Source organism: Zalophus californianus, chromosome 5, assembly GCF_009762305.2.
Source record: "Zalophus californianus isolate mZalCal1 chromosome 5, mZalCal1.pri.v2, whole genome shotgun sequence".
NCBI classification, from domain to species: Eukaryota; Metazoa; Chordata; class Mammalia; order Carnivora; family Otariidae; genus Zalophus; species Zalophus californianus.
Genome location: NC_045599.1, coordinates 63,854,259 through 63,874,714, shown reverse-complemented (window position 1 = coordinate 63,874,714; position 20,456 = coordinate 63,854,259). Strand labels below are relative to the sequence as shown.

Here is a 20,456-nt window from a genome sequence, read left to right as displayed (position 1 = left end):
TTTTTGTAGCATAATTCAGGACATGTCTCTGAGAGAAAGCTGACATATTTAGATATGTATGAGTGCAGCTGAATTTTTGTGTGTTTTGCTGGTGGGAATTGGGTAAATTATTTTCCCAGAAAACTTTAATTTTCCTTCAGTGCAGATAATATTCTTTAAAATATCAGAGCAGTGTTCACTTTCAGAGTTAAGAAGTAAATTGGTAAAACCCTAAGGTTACTATTTTTGTGAATTGTTCGATAAAAGTAGAAAAATGAGAATGCCAAAATTTTACTTGACTCTGTCCAATATAATTGATAGATTTATAAACCAGTCAGATTTCAATTTATTTTTACTTTTACTTACTAGGACATCTGGTTTTATTAATGTATTCTTCTTTTATCTTTCATCATATGTAATGAAGCTTGTTGTGTCTAACGCTTTTGTCTGTATACTATTGTAATGGTTTAATTATATGCAGCATGCTACTTCATTATAGAAACACTTCTTTGTTCAGTAATATATTCTAGCTATCATGGTCTAGAAAATTTCGGAAACATCCACTTTTATTCGTCACCAAAACATGCAATATTCTAAGGCTAAATTGTTTTATTTTAATCACCTCTTTGAATATTTATGCATTTAGTAAGTTAGGCACTTAGCTTTCTGTATTTTATTATTTTTAATTCATAACACATCTCTATAAGAATTACAAGGAAAAAGCAAATTTGCCAACAATGATTCACAAAAATAAAAAAAAAATACTTATCACCTTCTTCTATATCATTCTCTCCTCTGGCTTTCTTACAGAGATCACAGAGATTGGCAGCCCTGCCACTGTCAGGAACACTGAGTTATACCATGTGGGCAGAATGGAAAGGGTTCAAGAAATTGATTTGAGGGAACATAGAACCAGACTTTGTAATTTTAAAAATTATGTTGCATTTAGAGATTATGGACATTCATTAAAACAGTGTGAGTAAATAATGCCAGAAACTGTTGTGTGTGCACGTGTGTGTGTTTTTCAGTTCAAAGAAGAAGTTTGGAACATTTCAGCCTCCATGACCCCCAACCCCTTTCTTTAACTGATTCTTCATAGTAGCTAATTGCTGGCCACCTTATTTCACATCTGGAGTGTATATGAAACTGTTTCAGAATTAATACTGTGAATAAATCCTCCACTTCATTTTAAAGAAAGAACCAGAGAGTTATATAGAGATTCTTGTCAAATACTCTTCAGTTTTTTAAAAGAATCAAAACAGTCAAAGACAGAGTATTTGTTACTCTTTTTCTTTTTGGCATCTATATTGGTTTTTATTTATTTGTTTGTTTGTTTATTTATTTATTTATTTTGGTGGTACTCTTTTTTCTTCTGAGGAGAATTACATAAAAAATCTGGATCATGGTTAATTTCTCGCATAAAATTTTTGATAATGAGCATACTGGAGGAGGAAGCCCAATTGTGTTAACTTCTTTTCTCTTTCTGTCTATATGACAAGTGTATGGTACTCTGGTCTGTGTCTCAAATGAACATGTGTTGAAGAAAGGTTTTATCTGGTAGATGCTAGATTTAAAAAAAGAATAACTTCTCCTGAAGCTTTCCTAAACAATCTCTGGGACTGAGTTTATTCCTCTCTCAGGGAATATGCTCTTCTGTAACTTTACTGAGCAGTCAGAAGAAATGATTTTATGTGTGGGGCTGCCACCCTCCCCAAAGAGCTATCTTTAAATCAAGGGATGGTGGTAGGAGGTTGGTCTCCAAATGCTTAAAAAGCTTCTTCATTAACAACCTTGGAATATATAGTGAACATTTTAGTTAAATTTTTTGGGAAAGGGATACCCTAATGGGTTGTCTCTTTTTTTTAAGATTTTACTTATTTAGAGAGAGAGAGGGAGCGCTCGAGCACAAGTGGGTGGGAGAGGCGGAGGGAGAGGGAGAAGCAGACTCCCTGCTGACCAGGGAGCCTGACATGGGGCTCTATCCCAGGACCCTGAGATCATGACCTGAGCCAAAGGTAGACGCTTAACCAACTGAGCCACCCAAGCACCCCTGGAATGTCTCCTTGTTTCTGTGTTTCTAACTAACTAACTACTAATTAACTATATATGTTTGTATATATATTATATTATATTATATTATATTATATTATATTATATATTATATTATATTATATTAATTATATATATAACTTAAATTTCGGCTTTCAAGATGATGAACTAACTGTATTACATATTTACCATTTCTTATTCACAAATCTTATTGAAGTGACAGTGAAAATTAAATAAAGAATAAAAGAATAATTTTTTTAACAGGCTGAAAATAGTGAGAAAGGACTGTTAGCACCCCAGTGATTTTTGACATTTCTAGATGAAGGAATATAGAAATAAATCATATTGATAGAGAAGGGGACCAAGAGCCTACTTTCCTGACCTAGAAAAGCCTGAAATGGAGGTAGGGGCTGTTCTTCTTTTAGTGGAAGAGTCCAGGCTAGGTGTCAGCTCTAGTCAGCTGGTACAGACAAATGAGTGGACAGAAATCAAGTTAGTTAATTAAGAACTTTCTTTGCAACAGTGACCCCAGTTGCTCACCTCTTCTCTTCCTACATCCTTTACATACAAAACATGACTTCCAAGGCTACAACTGAAAGACTGCTGTCTAAAAACTTGGAGAGTCTTTTTTTTAGGGGGAGAGCTTGGGTTCCTAATGTGGAAGTAGTTATCACTGAATAAAACCCTTCTCGTTTTGTAAATAGAGGTAGCCTTGCTACCTGCTCCCTGCCTAGGCTCCATATTTTGGATCTTACAGTCAGTCCTTCCATGCAGGAGAGAAAACTTTTGGTGAAAATAAACTTAGATAAAGACTGAAGAAACTATACCTGTTAAGTATATTAATCAATCTAGTTTTTTCATTCATATAAATAGACAATCAAGGACCATGAGTTATTTGAAGTAAGCAGCACAAACCAGAAGATCCAAAATGAGCACATAGAATAACTGATACAAGAAGACACAAGTATGACTCATAGGACAGAGACACCTTTTTTAAAATCTTAATTAAAAGCAAGAAAGAAAATATGATACTCATAAAATAAAAACATCACTTTGAAGAAGAATTCACAGGTATGGGAAATATGATTGGAAGAATTTTTTTTTTAAATGTAACAGAAGAATAACGTCAGAGAAATCTTCCAAAACTTAGATTAACATATAAACAAATGAAAAACATGAGATATATGTTTAATAAACATGGAGAATCAGTTTAAGAAATTCAGCATAGGACTAATAGTTTGGGGGAAAATAGAGAAATTGGAAGCAATAACAAGCAAGTCTTCATATTGAAATAAATTGATAAGTACCAACACAATAAATAAAAAGCAAGATGTATCCAGACAAATTCTAGTGAATGATGGATATAGAGAAAATCCCCAAGCCCCTAAGAGAGGTAACATGTTAACCTTAAAGAAGCAAAAATTACATTGGCTTCAGACTTCTCAAACAGTGACCATATATAGTAAGTCAATGAAAAAAATGAGCATATGTTTAAATTTCTGAGGATACATTAATTTAAAGTTAGATTCCAATTACCAAGCAAATTTTATTCATGTGTGGGACATTTTTTTAAGACAAAAGCTTAAAGTAATGTTTCTCTTACTCCTTTCATGAAAATTACCTGAAGATGTATGGCAAATGAAAAGAGGATGTGCAAAAGAAATTTAGATTCCAGTATAGAATAGAATACATACAGGGGAGCAAGGAAAAGAAATCCCGGGATGTAGCTTGCAGCAGGCCTGGAAAGCAATCAGTCCAATTCAGAATAAGAAATCAGGAGGCTCCAGGAGAATGTCTTCTTCAAGAAACTTTGGAGGGGCACCTGGGTGGCTCAGATGGTTAAGCGTCTGCCTTCGGCTCAGGTCATGATCCCAGGGTACTGGGATCGAGTCCCGCATCGGGCTCCCTGCTCCTTGGGAGCCTGCTTCTCCCTCTGCCTCTCTCTCTCTCTCTCTCTCTCTGTCTCTCATGAATAAATAAATAAAATCTTTAAAAAAAAAAAAAAGAAACTTTGGAGGGGCACCTGGGTGACTCATTCAGTTAAGCGTTTGCCTTTGGCTCAGGTATGATTTCAGGGCCCTGGGATTAAGTCCTGCCTTGGGCTCCCTGCTGAGCCTGAGCCAGCAGTCTGCTTGTCCTCCCTCTGCCCACCCCGCCCCTGCTTGTGTGTGTGCTTTGTCTCTCTCAAATAAATCAATAAAATCTTAAAAAAATAGAAGTTTCGGAATGAATTTCAATCAAAATATGGAAAGGCTGTGATCATATGGTAAATAAGTTCATACTGCCCTCAACAAGACAAACAACTAGATATGCTGGGGAAAACCAAGAGAAGGAAAAAACCCTCTGTAAATATGAAGCATGTCAATGTGACATGATTTAAATAATTAATAGATGTATCAAAAGGAAGTCCATTTGACTGTAATGGTAGAACAGCCACCATAGAATGGCACATTTTTGGTGAAGCAAAATGACAGTTTTCCTACTTGGTTCTACAGTGAATGATATTTACATAATCATGGTACTCTAAATATTCTTCATTTTCTATTTTTTGTAATCACTTATAGACAAGACATTGAAGAATTGATATACAGACTACATTATTGCCTCATTTCTTCACCCCTCCCTCTATCCTCACCTTTTGTTGTATGACTTTAGAAGTCTTCCTGTCAAAGGGAATGTATTTATCTCAACCCTCAACTTTGAACTTGGAGATGTGACTTGGCTTGGTCAACTGAATGAAGTGAAATGACAGTGACCCACTTCTGAGTCTAAGCCTTAAAAGGTCTTGCATGTTTCACTTGCTCTTTTGAATTTCTGTTGTCACCATAAACAGAGGTGCAAAAAATGTAGCTGCTGGAGCCTCAGCTTGGATTGAGAATGGTCACAGAGGGGGCAGACTTGAGTCCAAATCTCAGCAAGGAGCCAGCAGGACCTTTAACAGAAAGCTCTACATATTTCAAAAATGTATCTGAACACTCAGTAAAGTAGATCATCAGTAGATCTTAGTTGTTTTCTACCTGTGCATGACCTAACAAAATATTTTATATATTGCAGTACCTTGTGGATGGAATCTACTCTGGGAAAATCCTAATATCACTTCTGAAGATAACTCTATTGCCCATTTAATTGAGACTACATAAGCACTCCTGTATCCTCTGAAACACAGGAGAAAGATTTAATGAGTGTAGGGAAGTAAGTTGCTGCAAACTCAAATCAAAATATTCAGGGCCAAATTAAACAACCAAATTAAGTGGAGTTACACTTACACTTACTATTTACTGATATTTAATCCAGTTCGCACGTCATTGGATTTTATTAAGAGGAACTTAACTTTTTTTCTACATTAATCTTACAATAGCATAACACAGTAATGCAGTTTCTAATCAGACCCATTCCTCTCTGACAGAACAGGACCGTTTGTTAGAACACTTGTTATGGAAATAGCCAATTATTTTAATCAGGTTCATTGGAGATGATGGAAATTGTTGCCCTGAAGGCTTACTTTTACAATATGAAATTACATGGCAAGTAATTAATGGAATTGAGATTTCCATCTTAGTGTATATTAAAAGAAATTAATTAAAAAAACCTCTCCTTTCAAATATATAAACACACACTTATTATATATATATATATATATATATATATATACACACATATATTTGTTTTTAAAGACATACCTCTTATATAGGAGCAAAGAGAACTAGAGGAAATTATTTCATGGTTCCTACGTGAAAATTACAGTCTCTTAAATAGATCCTAAGAGTTCAGGAAACATACACATCAATATTTTATGAACTTACCCCAGAAAAATTTCTGGGAAATAAGAACTAATAGGAAAAGTATGGGTAACCCCAGTTATAGTTTAATAATCTTCAGATTCCTTACAATCAACCGTATCAGAAATAAATCCAATCTGAAACCAAAAATATATGAGTAATAGAAAATCTTGCAGTTATGTGATTTTTTTCTCATTCATCTTCATTTAAGACTTCCTGCAAAGCCTTCCTTGAGTGATGAAAATAACCTGCAAAGGAGGTAAACTGCTGTGAAAAAATTAGTATTTTTGTCATTTTTATGAATACATCTCCTTCTATTAGTATGTTTTATTAAACTACTCAGTCTTTTCAATAAGGCTTGCCTAATTTCATTTGGGCTGCATAGTTCTCACTTTGAGGTATAAGTATAAAAAACCATTTCTGATGTGAATTTGCTAAGAAGGCTGATGTCCCTCATTAATTGTGTGGGCTGGTTATAGTGATGCAGCGTATGTATATTGGATGTGTGTGTGTGTGTGTGTGTGTGTGTATGTGTGTGTGTGTGTGTGTTTAGTTCTAAGTTCACAGCTGATAAATGAGTTATAAAAAATAAAACCTTGACATGATGACTTTATTTAATATCTCTGTTGAGATATAATTACCATACAATAAAATGCACATATTTAAAATGCACGCTTGTGGTACTTTGTGACATATGTGTGTGCCTATGAAACTATCATCTTAATTAAGATACTGAGCATTTTCATCATCCTCAGAAGTTTCTTTCTACCCCATTGTAATCCCTCCCATCTGTCCCTCTTACTTAAACAACCACTGATCTGCTTTCCATCTATAAATAAGTTTGCATTTCTAGAAATATATATAAATTAAATCAGAAAATATGTGCTCTCTTTGTCTGGTTTCTTTCACTCAGCATAATTATTTTGAAGTCCCTCCATGTTGTAACTTGTATCAATAGTTCATTTTTTTTTTCATTTCTGAGTAGTACTCAATTGTACAGATATCCCACAATTTGTTTATCCATTCACTAATTGATAGCCATCATTTCCAGTTTGGGGCTATTACAAATAAAGCTGCTATGTCATTACTCTAGGAATGGGATGACTGGATCATATGGTAGATAATGTTTAAGTATTTGAGAAACTGTTACACTGTTTTCCAAACAGATTGTATTATTTTACATTCTAACCAGTGGTATATGAGGGTCCAATTCCTCCACATCCTCCCTGAGGATAAGGAGGAGGGTATGGTCAGTCTTTTTAATTTTAGCCATTGTAATATTTGTGTGATAATATCTTTTTGGTTTTAATTTGCACTTCTCTAATGACAAATGGTGTTGAACACCTTTTCATATGTTTATTTGCCATTCTTACTATATATCCTTTTGTGAAGAGTATATTTGAATCTTTTTCCTAGGGTTTTTTTTTTTTGTCACTTGTTTTCTTATTACTGACTTTTGAGATCTATAGATATTTTGAATATAGGTGATTTATATTTGATTTGTAAATATATTTGATTTATGAATATATTCTTTTAATCTGTGGCTTATTTTTCATTCTCTTAAAATCGATTTTGAAGAGCAGTTTATAATTTTGATAAAGTATAATTTATCAATTGTAATAGCTCGTGCTTTTGATGTTGTATCTTGGAAAACCTTGCGAAAACTAGGCCCCAAAAGATTTTCTCCTATAATTATTTTTTTTTTTTTTAGTTTTAGGTTTTCCTTTAAGGTCTACCATCCATTTTCTATTAATTTTTGTATGTGGTATGACATGTGGATCTAAGTTCCTTGTTTTGGTTTTTGTTTTTTCTATATAGATATTAGGTTGTTCTAGCATAATTTATTGAAAAAACTATAATTATCTACAGAATGATTTTTTATAATTATAATCATGGTGTGCCTTTGTGATATTTCTTCATGTTTCTGGTGCTTGGGATTTGTTGAGCTGCCTGGATCTATAGGTATAGTTTTCATCATATTTGGAAAATGTGTGGCCATTACTAAATATTTTTCTGTCCCCTCTGCTTCAAAGACCTCACTCATATCTCTTTTAGGCTACTTGTATATGTGTCCCACAACTCCCTGATGTCCAGTTTTTTTCTTCTCTCCTGTGTTTTACTCTGTATAGTTTCTGTTATGGCTTAAAAATTCACTAATCTTTTCTTCTACAATGTCTAATCTTTATTTTCTTCTAGTATATTTTTCATCTCACACATTACAGTTTTTATCTGTAGAAGTTCAGTTTAGGTGTATTTTTGTATTTTCCATGCCTCTAACATTTTCAGTATATGGAATGTAGTTATAATAGCTGTTTTAATATCATTGCTAATTCTAAAATCTGGTGTGTTTCCCACTTTTTTGCATGCCTATTAATCTTGACTGGATTTCAGAAATGAATTTTACCTTGTTGAGTATTAGGTACTCTGTAGTCCTTTATAGCTTCTAGAGTTTTGTTCTCTTACACAGTCAAGTTACTTGAAAACAGTTTGATCTCTCTGGGTCTTGCTTATAAGATATGCTAGGTGGGACCAGTGAGGTTTTAGTCTAGGCTAATTACTTTCTACCACTGAGGCAAGGTTCTTCTGAGTCCCCAGCCTGGGGTGAGCTCCAGTGTTGCACCCTCTGGTCCACTCAGATGGTTCCTTCCTCAGTAGTTTCCTTACTTGCATGAACTGATCCATGCTCTGCTGAATTCCTGAGTGGGTGCTCTGCAGATCCCTGTGGGCTTTCTCTGTGCCCTTCCTCTCAGTTCTTTCTCTTTATCTCAGAGGGCTGGCCAGGCTCCACCTGGACTCTTCCTCTCTGCGCCATAGCCTGGAATCCCTCTTAAGGCAGTAAACCTGAGTAATTTTAAGACCCACCTGGTTTATTATTGTCCTTTCTTTCCTAATGTCCAGTGTCTTCAAAACTTTTGTCTCATATGTTTTGTCTGCTTTACTTTTTTGGTTGTTTCAGACAGGAGGACAAATCTGGGTTATGTCTTGGCCAGAAACTGAAGTTCTCTTGAATCCCAAGATTTTAATAATAAAAAAAAAAAAGCCCATTTGGCATACTTAATAATAAGTATGGGAGAAAAAAATAAAATATCAAAAGTAATGGCTCATAAGCAGTGCTTTTTTAACCCTGAGTAATGAGTTGGTTGCTCGAAGCAGATTCTTCCATGGTGGCTTTGAGTGTGGCAGATGTTTTGTTGCCTCCAGATCTGCCGGGAATCCAGGAAGCCTCCTATAATTATGTAGATGAGATTCTCAAATTGAGGGAAATAGAGCCACTCAGTTCTTTCACCTTGATGGGAACCAAAATGAAATTTAAAAAGAGTGTTCTCCGTATTTACCAGCCATGATTTAAGTCTTTCAGCTCTAGCACTTAGTGATCTGTCAGCCAAAATATATAGCATTGATGTTCTCATTTAAAAAAAAAAATAGTGAATGTCCCCATTTTAGAAAGAAATAATATTAAGAGTATCTGTTGAATTATCCCATTCAGTGGATCAAAATTTCCATGGGCTTTGCAATTATGTGGATAAATAATATCTTTCATGCCTCTCCAAGGGAGGGCTGCTCTTCTGTAGAATATTTATGAAAATGCAACCGACTTATTTACTCTGATGATAGCCCCAAAAGTAGAAATATCTGTGTACAGAAAGTCTCATTAATAATGTACCTACATTTCATTCAGCAACATAATCAAGAAACGTTCTATAGAACAATATATATACAGATTAGTCCATATATAATAATGTCGATCATTCTTTTTACAGTCCTTCCAGTTTATAAGATTTTTCACCACAAATTACCTCATGTAATGTTCATGGTAGTTTTAGAAGTGTAACAGAATTCGTGATTTTAACACATTTTTAATTATGCCTATAACAAAATTTCAAAGATATTAAAATGTAGGAGCAGGAAGTATTCTTATTTTATTATCTGAGTCTACATGTATCTGTAGGTAAGAGTTGATTTATAGAGTTCTTTTTAAAAAATTAATTCTAGAACTAAGTGAAATTATTTTTCTGTATATACAAAATTTAACTTTGTAGCAGTACCAGTGATTTAAATGTGGCATTGTTTACATGCCTTCAGTGGTTCATTATTTTTAGCATAAGTTACTGTCTTCACTTTTTTAAAAAAGCCACAGTCATTGAAGGGAAGAATAATCCAACCCAGTGAACTGAAAGTTCTGATTTGTTCCCGAACAAGCCTCTCTTGTTAAAAATATACCTTAAAGGGAGGTACTGGTGTTAAGTCTTTCTACTTACAACTTGTATATGAAGTAGAATAAGTGGTTACCTGCAAGTTTCATGCCATTTTTATCACCAACAATGTTATGAATTAAATTGCTGATAGGCGCGCAAGCACTTTAAAAACCAGATTGGCATTACCTACTAAAGCATATGAATGACTCTGCCGTTTCACTCAGGTGTACTTCCCCCCCAAATCAGTATACTTGTTCATCGAGAGGTATGTACAAGCATGCTCACTGATGCTTTTATTTCTAGCAACAACATAAATGCCATTGACAATAAAAGGGAAATGCATCGTGGTACATTTTACTGTGAAATACTGTAAAGCAAGAAAAATGACCTCACTGCACCCACCTGCAACAACATTGTGAATGAAACCACAAACAAAAGAACACATACTGAATGATTTTTTTTACTCTGAAGTTCAAATATAGACAATAAATGATACTCTTTTAGGAATGCATATTTAAGTAGTAAAATTATAAACCACACAGAGTGAGTCCTTGACTGCCTTCATGAGCAGGAGATGGGTTACCTTTGTGAGGCTGGAGATATGAATGGAAGGCACATGTGATGGCTTTTGGAGTGCTAACAGTGTTACTGTGCTTGACCTTGGTGCTGGTTACACAGGTTGTCTCTTAACAATCATTCATTTAACTTTTTTGTTTTGCATGCTTTTCTGTATGTATGCTGTCTTTCAGATAAAGATTTTAAAGTAATGTGGATTATCACCCCTGAAAAATAAAAATTTCAATTGTACAGGTATAAAATATATCCATGCCCTCTCTAAAGGAAGAACTAAAACAAATATTTCTTTCATCTGAATGTAAAGTTAAAAAGCATGTATAAAAGAATATAAGAGCCAAAGAAATCTATTTCTAAGTAGAGAGGAATAAAATTAGAACAGATGTCAATTAAGCCCAAATCACTTAAGATTTTGAGAAAAATTTCCAAGAGAAATAAAGGAACTGGGGGAAAAATATATTCCTAACTGAGATTTTTAGGACTGGATTCTTTGACCTAGAGCATCGATGCTAGTATTACTAGGACATTATAAACATTTTGAGATCAAGGACCATACATTATCCCATATCTGTCCTCAGCAAATAGAGTAGAATCCCAAAGGCAAGTATGAAGTAATGGGGAAGAGGGAGTACTAATACTTCGCAGTGGGGGTGAAATGTACTGGTGAATAGTGTTGATTCTTGAGACAAATCTTCTAGGTTTTAATCTCAGTTTTACCACCTGTGTGACTCTGGGCACGTTATTTACATTTTCAATGTCTCAATTTCCTCATCTGCAAAACGGTATGTTCATGGTTACTAGCTCACGAGGGTGTCATGTTACATATAAAATACTTAGAAAAATATTTGGCACATAGTAAGTAATCTACAAGTAGGTAGATATACTCATTGTTGTCAATCACTTGTCATCCTGAAGTGTTGTTTGTTCATATTTGTGGTTATTGAGGCTTACGTAAAGGTAATTCTAAACTCTAAAAATTATGAACCACTCTGCAGAAAGCAAGCAACAAATTTTAGTGTTAGCAAAAGCCTGAGGAAGACTCGTTTGTCAATAATAATTTTCCACTGCAGGTGGTCTTCCTTGAGGTCTGCTGAATGTACAAAATGGAAAGCATGACCATATGCTGAAAATTAAAGTGCTTATATAAAAGGAAAGAAAGAAAATGTGGAGAAATCACATTCTGGTTGACAATTCAAGCAGGATTCTCAGATAAAATACAGGATGCCCAGGTAAATTTGAATTTCAGATAAACTGTTTCTTTTGTATAAGCCAGATGTTGCATAGGCATCTTGTATTTTTGTTGCCAAATCTGGCAACCCTAAATATTAGGGAGTTTGTATGTTTAATTTCACTCCAAACTAAATGTTTAAACATACATGGCCATAGCCATCATGTTATGTGGTCTGAGTAGTATGGGCTCCACATAAAATTCCTTTCTGACATTTTGAATTATTTTTCCAAAATGTTCCCTGTAATGAAATTCTAGAGTATGTGAATGAGCTTTCCAAAATAAAGATCTCTTCAATCCCATGCCCCCTTTCACATTCTTCAATTCTCTATTAACTCCCCAGGATCCAAAGACTAAAGTTCATAATCCTTAACTTGATTTGTAGGGCCATAAAAATCTTGTCCACACTACCTAGTAACTGCCATCCTTAGTAGCTCCACACACATAGTCCCTGTGCTTATCTAGACATTTAAAAGTATTCAGTTCTTTCTGAAAACATTGTGTTCTTTTATATTCCTTCCCACTAAAAAAATTTCCTGCTAATCCTGTAAGCACCAACCACATACTACCTTCTGTAAGCTTTCTTCCACATCTACTCTAGGCAAAGCCATTGCCTATTCTGTGTTCTCAGTACCTTTTAAGTGTAATAGTATAGGACACATATTCCACAGTCTTATAATTATCTCTCTTCTGAATGGAATTACAGAAGATGAGATGTCTTAGAAAAGGAACTGATCCCCATTCACTGATGTATCCAGTCATATATTTTAGGGCTTGACTCATGGAAGGGGCTTGTCGAAATTTTCATGAGTGAATAAGTAAGTGAGTGAATAAGTGGGTAAAGGCAACCATATGAGTCATAGTTATGCTTCCAGCATAAACCTCATCTTAACCAGTTATGAGTTTCTGATTACTCATTCTAAAAGAAAAATATCCAAAATAGCTGATTATCAGTTTTACCACTAAAACTAGAGAGACCTGCAAGTGAACAAATTTGACATGGAGGTGACAGAACAGAGTAGTTAATTCTGGATAAAACATTATATGAATATATATATATATATATATATGTTTATATATATATATGTATATATATATGTTTATATATATATGTATATATATATGTTTATATATATATATGTATATATATATATATATATATATATATATATGATAACATACCATAATAAAAGTAGGAAGGTAGGAAGCTAGGAAATATATAACTTCATACTTGGAGCAAAGAACTATGAGATAATGAGGAGTCACTCTCAGATCTGTAGAATTATGAGATGCATATTAATTTAGAAAAATAACTTTACAGAGTAATTAATTATAACTCTAGATAACCCAGAAGCATTCTCCCCAGTCAGCTAGACTCCTCCTCTAAAATTCAACATTCCTTAGTCGGCTAGACTGGTTTAGTTATTGATATTTAAATTTTTTTGAGAAACTGTGCATTCATTCTCCTGTTAGGATACTTGTCACTTTCTACTGTAACTGGATTATTTCTTAGAGTACCTACTGTACCATAAGAGCCTTGAGAAACGTAAGGAGCCATGATATATTAATCTTTTCATTCTTAGCACATAACACAGAACTAAGGATGAATAGATGAATGAGCAAAGGTTCTACATGGTGGTTGTCAACTCTACCTTTAGACTTGCTTGAAATCCTGTATAAACAATATTACTCCCTTTGTTACACCCAAGTCCATTTAAATCAGAATCTCTGGTGTAGGGCCTTTGTATTGGTATGTTTTAAAAGTGCTAGTTGTTGGGGCACCTGGGTGGCGTAGTCGGTTAAGCGTCTGCCTTCAGCTCAGGTCATGATCACAGAGTCCTGGGATCCAGCCCTGTGTCATGCTCCCTGGTTAGCGGGGAGTCTGCTTCTCTCCCTCCCTCTGCCTACCACTCTCCCTGCTTGTGCTCTCTCTCTCTGTCTCTCTCTGTCCAATAAATAATCTTTAAAAAATAAAATAAAAGTTCTAGCTTTTAAAACAAGCATTGTCCTAACTTCATTTTCCTTACCAGAACCCCTTTAAAGTAGGCTGGTACACCTGCCCCAATCAAGGCATTCACTATTACAGTATAGTTGACAATTCTTCAGGTCTCTAATATTCTCGGTTCTTTTCTACCAATCAACAAATATCTATTGCAAGGTAAGTTACTATGCTGCATGCCCTTGAGGTAATGTCCTTAGAGAGAGGTTGTTCTTTGGTCCATATTTTACCAGAGACATTGGTTCTTTTTGGCTTCTACTATATGTTTTTTACATAGGTTTTATTTCTGATTTTTTTTCAAGGCCTCAAATATTTGAAGTATAGCACCCTCTTGATTACCCCTCCCTCAGCCCTTCTTCTATCTCTCTTGTTTTTTTCTTTATAAGTACCTTTGAATAGCTATCTTATCTTTGTAGCCAAATATCTGAATAAGTGAAGTAAAGCCCCACTGGAATAATTTTATAGGCAAACATCCTGAAGAATTGGATTTTACCTGGATACTAGTAGCAAAGATTTTTGCATCTAAACTGAGATCTCAAAATAAATGCTAGGATGCCAGGATACAGATGAGCAGAGAGCATCATCTTTGTTAGTAAGTGGTAAGGGATAAATTTCTCTTAGACTTGGGTTTGTTTGTTTGTTTTACACTATGGTTCTAGGTAAGTGAAGGTTATCAATGTTATTATAAAAAGGTTTGTGATATGTTCTGATTAAAGAATTCAGATTCTAATTTGCTATTTTAAAATTAATTACTAGTGAATTGGGCCCAGAAAGGCCTGGGAAATCCTGTAGATAATTCTGATTATGGCATAATTTAATTCAGTATCTGAGTGGGAGAATGGAATTTCTGGAAATTCATCATAATTTATTGAGACTTTTAAAAGAAAAATTGAAAAACCATAGGTTTTAGATAAGAAAAATAAATAAAAGCTCAAATTTTAAAAGTCAGTCACTCATGGGAGATCTGGAGAATATTTAATAGCTGATGGGGAGCCCAGGGAAGATGGGTTGTTAGGATCAAAAATAGCAGACTCTTGAAAATAGGCTCTGCCGGCTAATTAACAGTCAATAACAATATTGCTGGAGAAAAGATAGCCTAAGAGAAAGGAATAAGGAAGTTGAGAAATTATGTCTTTGCAAAGAAAAAAATAAGGGCTTTATCATGGTGTCCTTTTAATATATGAAAACTAGGGTGCTCAGCCTGAAAATTCGTTGTTCCTTGTTGATGTTCATGGGCCTGGATGTACTTGGGAGGTATTTTCATGATTGAATTAAGTTATTTTTGTCTCCCCTCAAGAGGTTAGATGGATTTCTACCCCAAGAAGAATTGGATGACCTTCTGTAAATGGTGGTCAGTACTCAAAATACTCTAAGCCAGGTTGGCAAGTAAATGTAGTTGCACTATTGGGGCCACATGACATCAACCTGAGGATTCTGGGTAAACTCAGGGATGAACTGGGACACTGATGGACCAGGAGTGGTACTTTCTATACCTCCTACTCTACATATTACAAATGTGAGACAATTTGAAACTAATTAATTAATTAATTAATTAGTTAATCAAATAAATTTAAAAGTCTCCAGAGGAGGTCCCAGGGAATTAGTCTCCAGAAATCTCCATTTCATCTCTGGCCAGCTGGTAGAGTCTATAATGAAGAATGGGATTACTGAGTATTAAAATATAATTATCTGGAAAGAAGTGACATGGTTTCTATAGCAAGAAATTATGCCCAAGGGAAGCCATTTTTTTTGAAGTCTTAAATAAGGAACTAGCAAATATAATTTTGATTTTCAAAAATTCTTTCTAACCTCCCACTCCAAAGTCATTTTCATGGGCTTTAGGGCTATAATTTGCACAATGGCGGGTTTGAAAAGATCCAGAAAAAAAGACTAGGAGTAACTGAACACTTCTCAGGATGCAGTTGTGTATAAGGTCATGAGTACTCAGAGTGATGTTATGAATATGTTTTTGTCAATTCCTGGAAGAGGATTCTTACAGTGAAGTCTCCAAAGTGTGTATGGGTTGACATTATTTCTATTAGTAAAAACCTAAGCCTAAGAGGGTAGACTACCAACACACCTTTATAAGTCTGTATAAGATAGGCTAAGTGCAACATAATGATAAAGGACAGAGTCTAAGTTATGCATATAGTATGAATGAATTTGTGTAATTAGTTACAATAGAGCAAAGGGACTGAAATCCTTGTGGAGTACTTCTTTCTTTCAAAGAAATGCATGCTTTTGTGACCAATTATCTCTTCTCTCATCTCTTCTCTTCTCCTTTCTTCCTTTACCTTGCTTTTAAAAAAGCATCATGTGTTTATATCTGGAAATCCATGTTCAGCTCTTGTCATTGTCCTCAGTCAGACAAGATGGTAGGTAGCAGTTTTGTGCTTTTGGAACGAGGGATCAGAACTCAGCTGGTTGTCTTAATTATAAAATCCAATTCTGAATGAGGCTGTTTTTTTTAAATCATTCTCATGAAGCAGTCATACATATAAAAACCTCAAAAATGATAGCTATTAATATTATAAATGAACTGTAAATACAACCAAATATAGAAATTCCTATTTTATATGGGGACTGCTATGTCAATTTTTCTTGATTATAAAAGAATGTAGTATATTACACTATGTTTGGAATAGATGAGGACTTTTTTCTGGAAATGATAATGTCTTGATCTATGACAAAGAGAAATGTATGTGATTTATTACAAAGATGTTTAGTTTTCATTTCATTACATTATATTCTATGAACATTTATATCTAGTCTTTAATTAAACATGATTTATTCAAATTGAGGTCTGTTTCCATTTAGATTGCTTGCAGTGTTAATCACAGTGCAAATAGCCTTCACCACTAAAAGAACTCCTGCATTATACTAATATATAAACGCTTCCATGTAATTTGCATATGTTATCTGAGTCTACCTATTACTAGATGTGTACGTATGCAAAAAATATTTTACTTTTTTGGCTACTATATTAAAAGTACATATCTCCTTTAATGTAACATTTGTATTTCTACAAATATTAAATTTAAGGTAGTTTTTTTTTTTTTTTTTAGTTTAAAAAATCGAAAAATGCACAAGCAACAAAAGGTCATTCTTTATCCAAAATTGAGCATGGATATAAAGTGTTTTCTCCTCAGCAAATGCAATTCCAGTTCATTTTACCTTGTGTTAACCTCTGGATAAAGGTGAAACTTGTTTATTTTAGAATCTGATCTACTTAATTATAATTTCCTTTTTAGATGATGGTAGATCTGTCCTGATGATCAAATGGCTAGAAGGTTCAAAGGTTGACTTGTCTCCATTAGATTCACATTCACCTGTGTTAAGTAATATTTATTGTGTAAATACTTGGAAGAAATAAGGAAGCAGAGAACAATAGTACCTGCATATCCTTACAGACATATAAAATGACTCTGGATAGTTCTCACATCATTGACTATGAAAACTCCCTTCTATTAATGTTTTAAAGCAGCAAGAGCTGGGTTTGGTTTTACTCATAATATATAGTTCAATATTAAAATGAGAAAACACTTAGAGCCTCTTACCTGAGAATTGAAATATATGTTGTACCTATCAGCATTGATTCCTGTGTGGGTCTGTCTGTTCTGCTTTCCTTCATTCATTTCTTAATTCTATCCCAAATATTGGCTTCACTAGGTCTATCTAAAGTACAAGGGTACAGAAGATACCCTCCCATCTGGCTCCAAGTCTTTAGTGCCAAAAAGTAAAGGACAGTTTCCTCCACTGGCATTAATGGTTCATCATAAGCTGGCTCCTATCTACATCCTCTGATATGGGGTCTCAGCACTCCTCTTCCCATGCAGGGCTCCAGACAGACTGGCTACTTGTGTCCCTGAACACATTGTCATACCATGAATGTTTCTCTTCAGAGTTGTGACTCATTCCGGTTTCCTGTTTGGAAATATACCACCAATCTCCATTCTGTCGTTAATCTTAATTAAACCTTTCCTTCAGGATCAAATTATATTTCCCTATGTGGTCTTCAGACATCAATACTCAGTTTCTTCCTCGTAAGTATATAAAATAATAACTTGTTATGTCTAACTTTACAAAATAAGGCAATGCATTCTCTAACATGAAGATTTAACTTATTAGCTATTGACATATTCTCATCTAAAAAAAGATTGTAGTCAATATGATGCAGGGAAAGACATAGTAGGCATATTCCCAAGTAGCCAATTATTGCTGTTGCCTTACATTCAGCTGACTATAAAATAAATAGCACAGTGACTTTTGTGCTACTTTCAAAACATAATGAAAATATTTTGCATGTTAGTCCAGTATAAATCCACACTAAGTGAAATTTTGATTAAGACTAAAAAGAGCTATGGGCGCCTGGGTGGCTCAGATGGTTAAGCGTCTGCCTTCGGCTCAGGTCATGGTCCCGGGGTCCTGGGATCGAGTCCCGCGTCGGGCTCCCTGCTCCTTGGGAGCCTGCTTCTCCCTCTGCTTCTCTCTCTCTCTCCCTCTGTCTCTCATGAATAAATGAATAAAATATTTAAAAAAAAAAAAGACTAAAAAGAGCTAAATGTTTCATCAGATAATGAATAAATGGCTCCTTCCTTCCCTCCCTCCTTCCTTCTGGAGAGTTTTAGTTTCAAATATTTGGGAGTTTATTATATTTTATAGCACGTATTTGTATTTTTAGAGATTATCAGATTCTGATTTTATCCTATTATTTGATGTCATAAAATACTCAAATTATTTAGATTCTTTCTGAACATAGTTATGAACTTTCTCTACTCTCAAACTGTGACAGTCAACCAGAAATCAAAAAAAGGATGGCTTTTTCAGGGAAAGTCATCATCTGCCTAAGGAAATTTAGACCAAACTTTTACAGTAAGCTTAAAATGAGAGGGTGACCAACTCTGATACCAAGAGGAGACACTGTTTAGAAGAGAAAAAGTTAAAAGAAAGAGCAAAATAGAGCTTTTGTAGTGTTTTGTTCTTGTTTGGTCTTGAAGGGGTAATTTAATGATCATAATGCTTTAAGCCCTATGAAAACCCAGGACTTCAGAATACCGTTTTGATACTTTGTAGTGTATTAGAAGGTCCATTACACATCTGAAACTATTTGTTTAGACTGTCTGCGCCACTATTTCTGATCTTTTGTTAAAAATTTTATCTAGAAACATTTTTTGGTACCAGTGGTCTCCCAGATAGCATGTGGCATTCATGGAGATACAAAGAACAGTGCAGGACAGGGGCTACATTTGTAGGGCTCACAGTTAAGGTGAGAGGGTGAAAGGCACAGATACAGACAGTTCCTAGGTAATACTATTCTGGTCTGTAAGGAGCTGTGGGAGAGAGGAGAGAGAGTTCAATAGAAGTAGGTGACAGGAAGAGAAAGCAATGGGGAGCAGTTATTTATTATCCATCTACTTACTAGTTCCCACACAACCTAGCATGGTGCTGTGCTTAGAGGGAATGATGTGTATCAGTGATGGATATTTGACTGAATTAGTCATTATTTCTTTTTTCATTTATAATCATATTCATTATATCCATTGTATCTGTTGTCCAAAATTAGCATGGGAATTAGTACAATTTACTGAATGTTTTATATGTCATATGATTTTGCATGAGGTATAATAATGGTATATCAAAGGTAAGTCCCTTTAGTCATCCTAATTTTAGAAACCCTTGAATGAGATTAGGAAGTGATCATCATTTACATTTATTATACTTTGCTTAATGTAATGAGCTTTAGCTATTAACTCTAATTTGCTTCTCATTGCATTCATCAAAGGCAAACTATTTAGAAACTAAAACATCTCTGTCAGTTGGAATTTTAATGAATTAAAATGAAATGAGACAGTGTTAATTGGCAGTTGTTGCTGCAGGGGAGGTTTCTAGATCTTGTAAGAGATACCAATTCATCTCTCTATCAGGGTTAATTTGCTTGATTTAATTCTAAAGATACACTGAATATTTCCCCACACTATTCATATTTATTTTCAGGATTGGAGAAAGTTTGCTTTTGTTGGTCTTTCATTTGGATTCTCAATTCCATTTGAACTTGATTATTAATCAGTTGTTGGTTTTAAGCACTATTTCTGTTATTGACTGAACACACATATACACACTCACAAACACACAAAAGTAATTACATAGATTTGTTTTACTTGAAAGGCCTAAAACTTTCCAATAACTAAAATCATTTTTTTACCAATAATTCTCATTTTCTCTGTTCTTTCTGTTTCCCTCAGACATAAATGAATGTGAAGCTGAGCCTTGCAAAAATGGTGGAATATGTACAGATCTTGTTGCTAACTATTCCTGTGAGTGCCCAGGTGAATTCATGGGAAGAAATTGTCAGTACAGTAAGTATTCATATATGTATATATTTTTGTTGTTGTTTGCATATTCTCCATTTATTATGGAATCTGGGTCAAAATCAATATAGTTTGCTTTTAGAGTTTATAATTTATTGAAATGGCACATTTCATATTTGTTGTTGTTAATGTTATTAATATATGTCTACTCTCCAGGATAGAGCTCAGTGCATGCTAGGCATAGAATTGGCCACCTTGTGGTCTGAAACGAGGGCGGCATTTCTCAGCGGTCCAAGTTCATCTCCCTTATGAATCCCATTTTGGCTTTTGAGTATGTGTATGACC

The 20,456-nt window shown here is 34.5% G+C and overlaps 1 protein-coding gene across 2 annotated transcripts in view; it reads left to right on the top strand.

Annotated features, from left to right (window-relative positions):
• Positions 1-20,456, top strand: part of EDIL3 (EGF like repeats and discoidin domains 3) — a 415,865-nt gene that overhangs the window by 222,501 nt on the left and 172,908 nt on the right. For both annotated transcript variants that reach the window (XM_027606749.2, XM_027606748.2), the window contains one exon: positions 20,046-20,159. In XM_027606749.2, the coding sequence (XP_027462550.1) occupies positions 20,046-20,159 (114 nt within the window). The remainder of the gene's footprint in view (positions 1-20,045; positions 20,160-20,456) is intronic.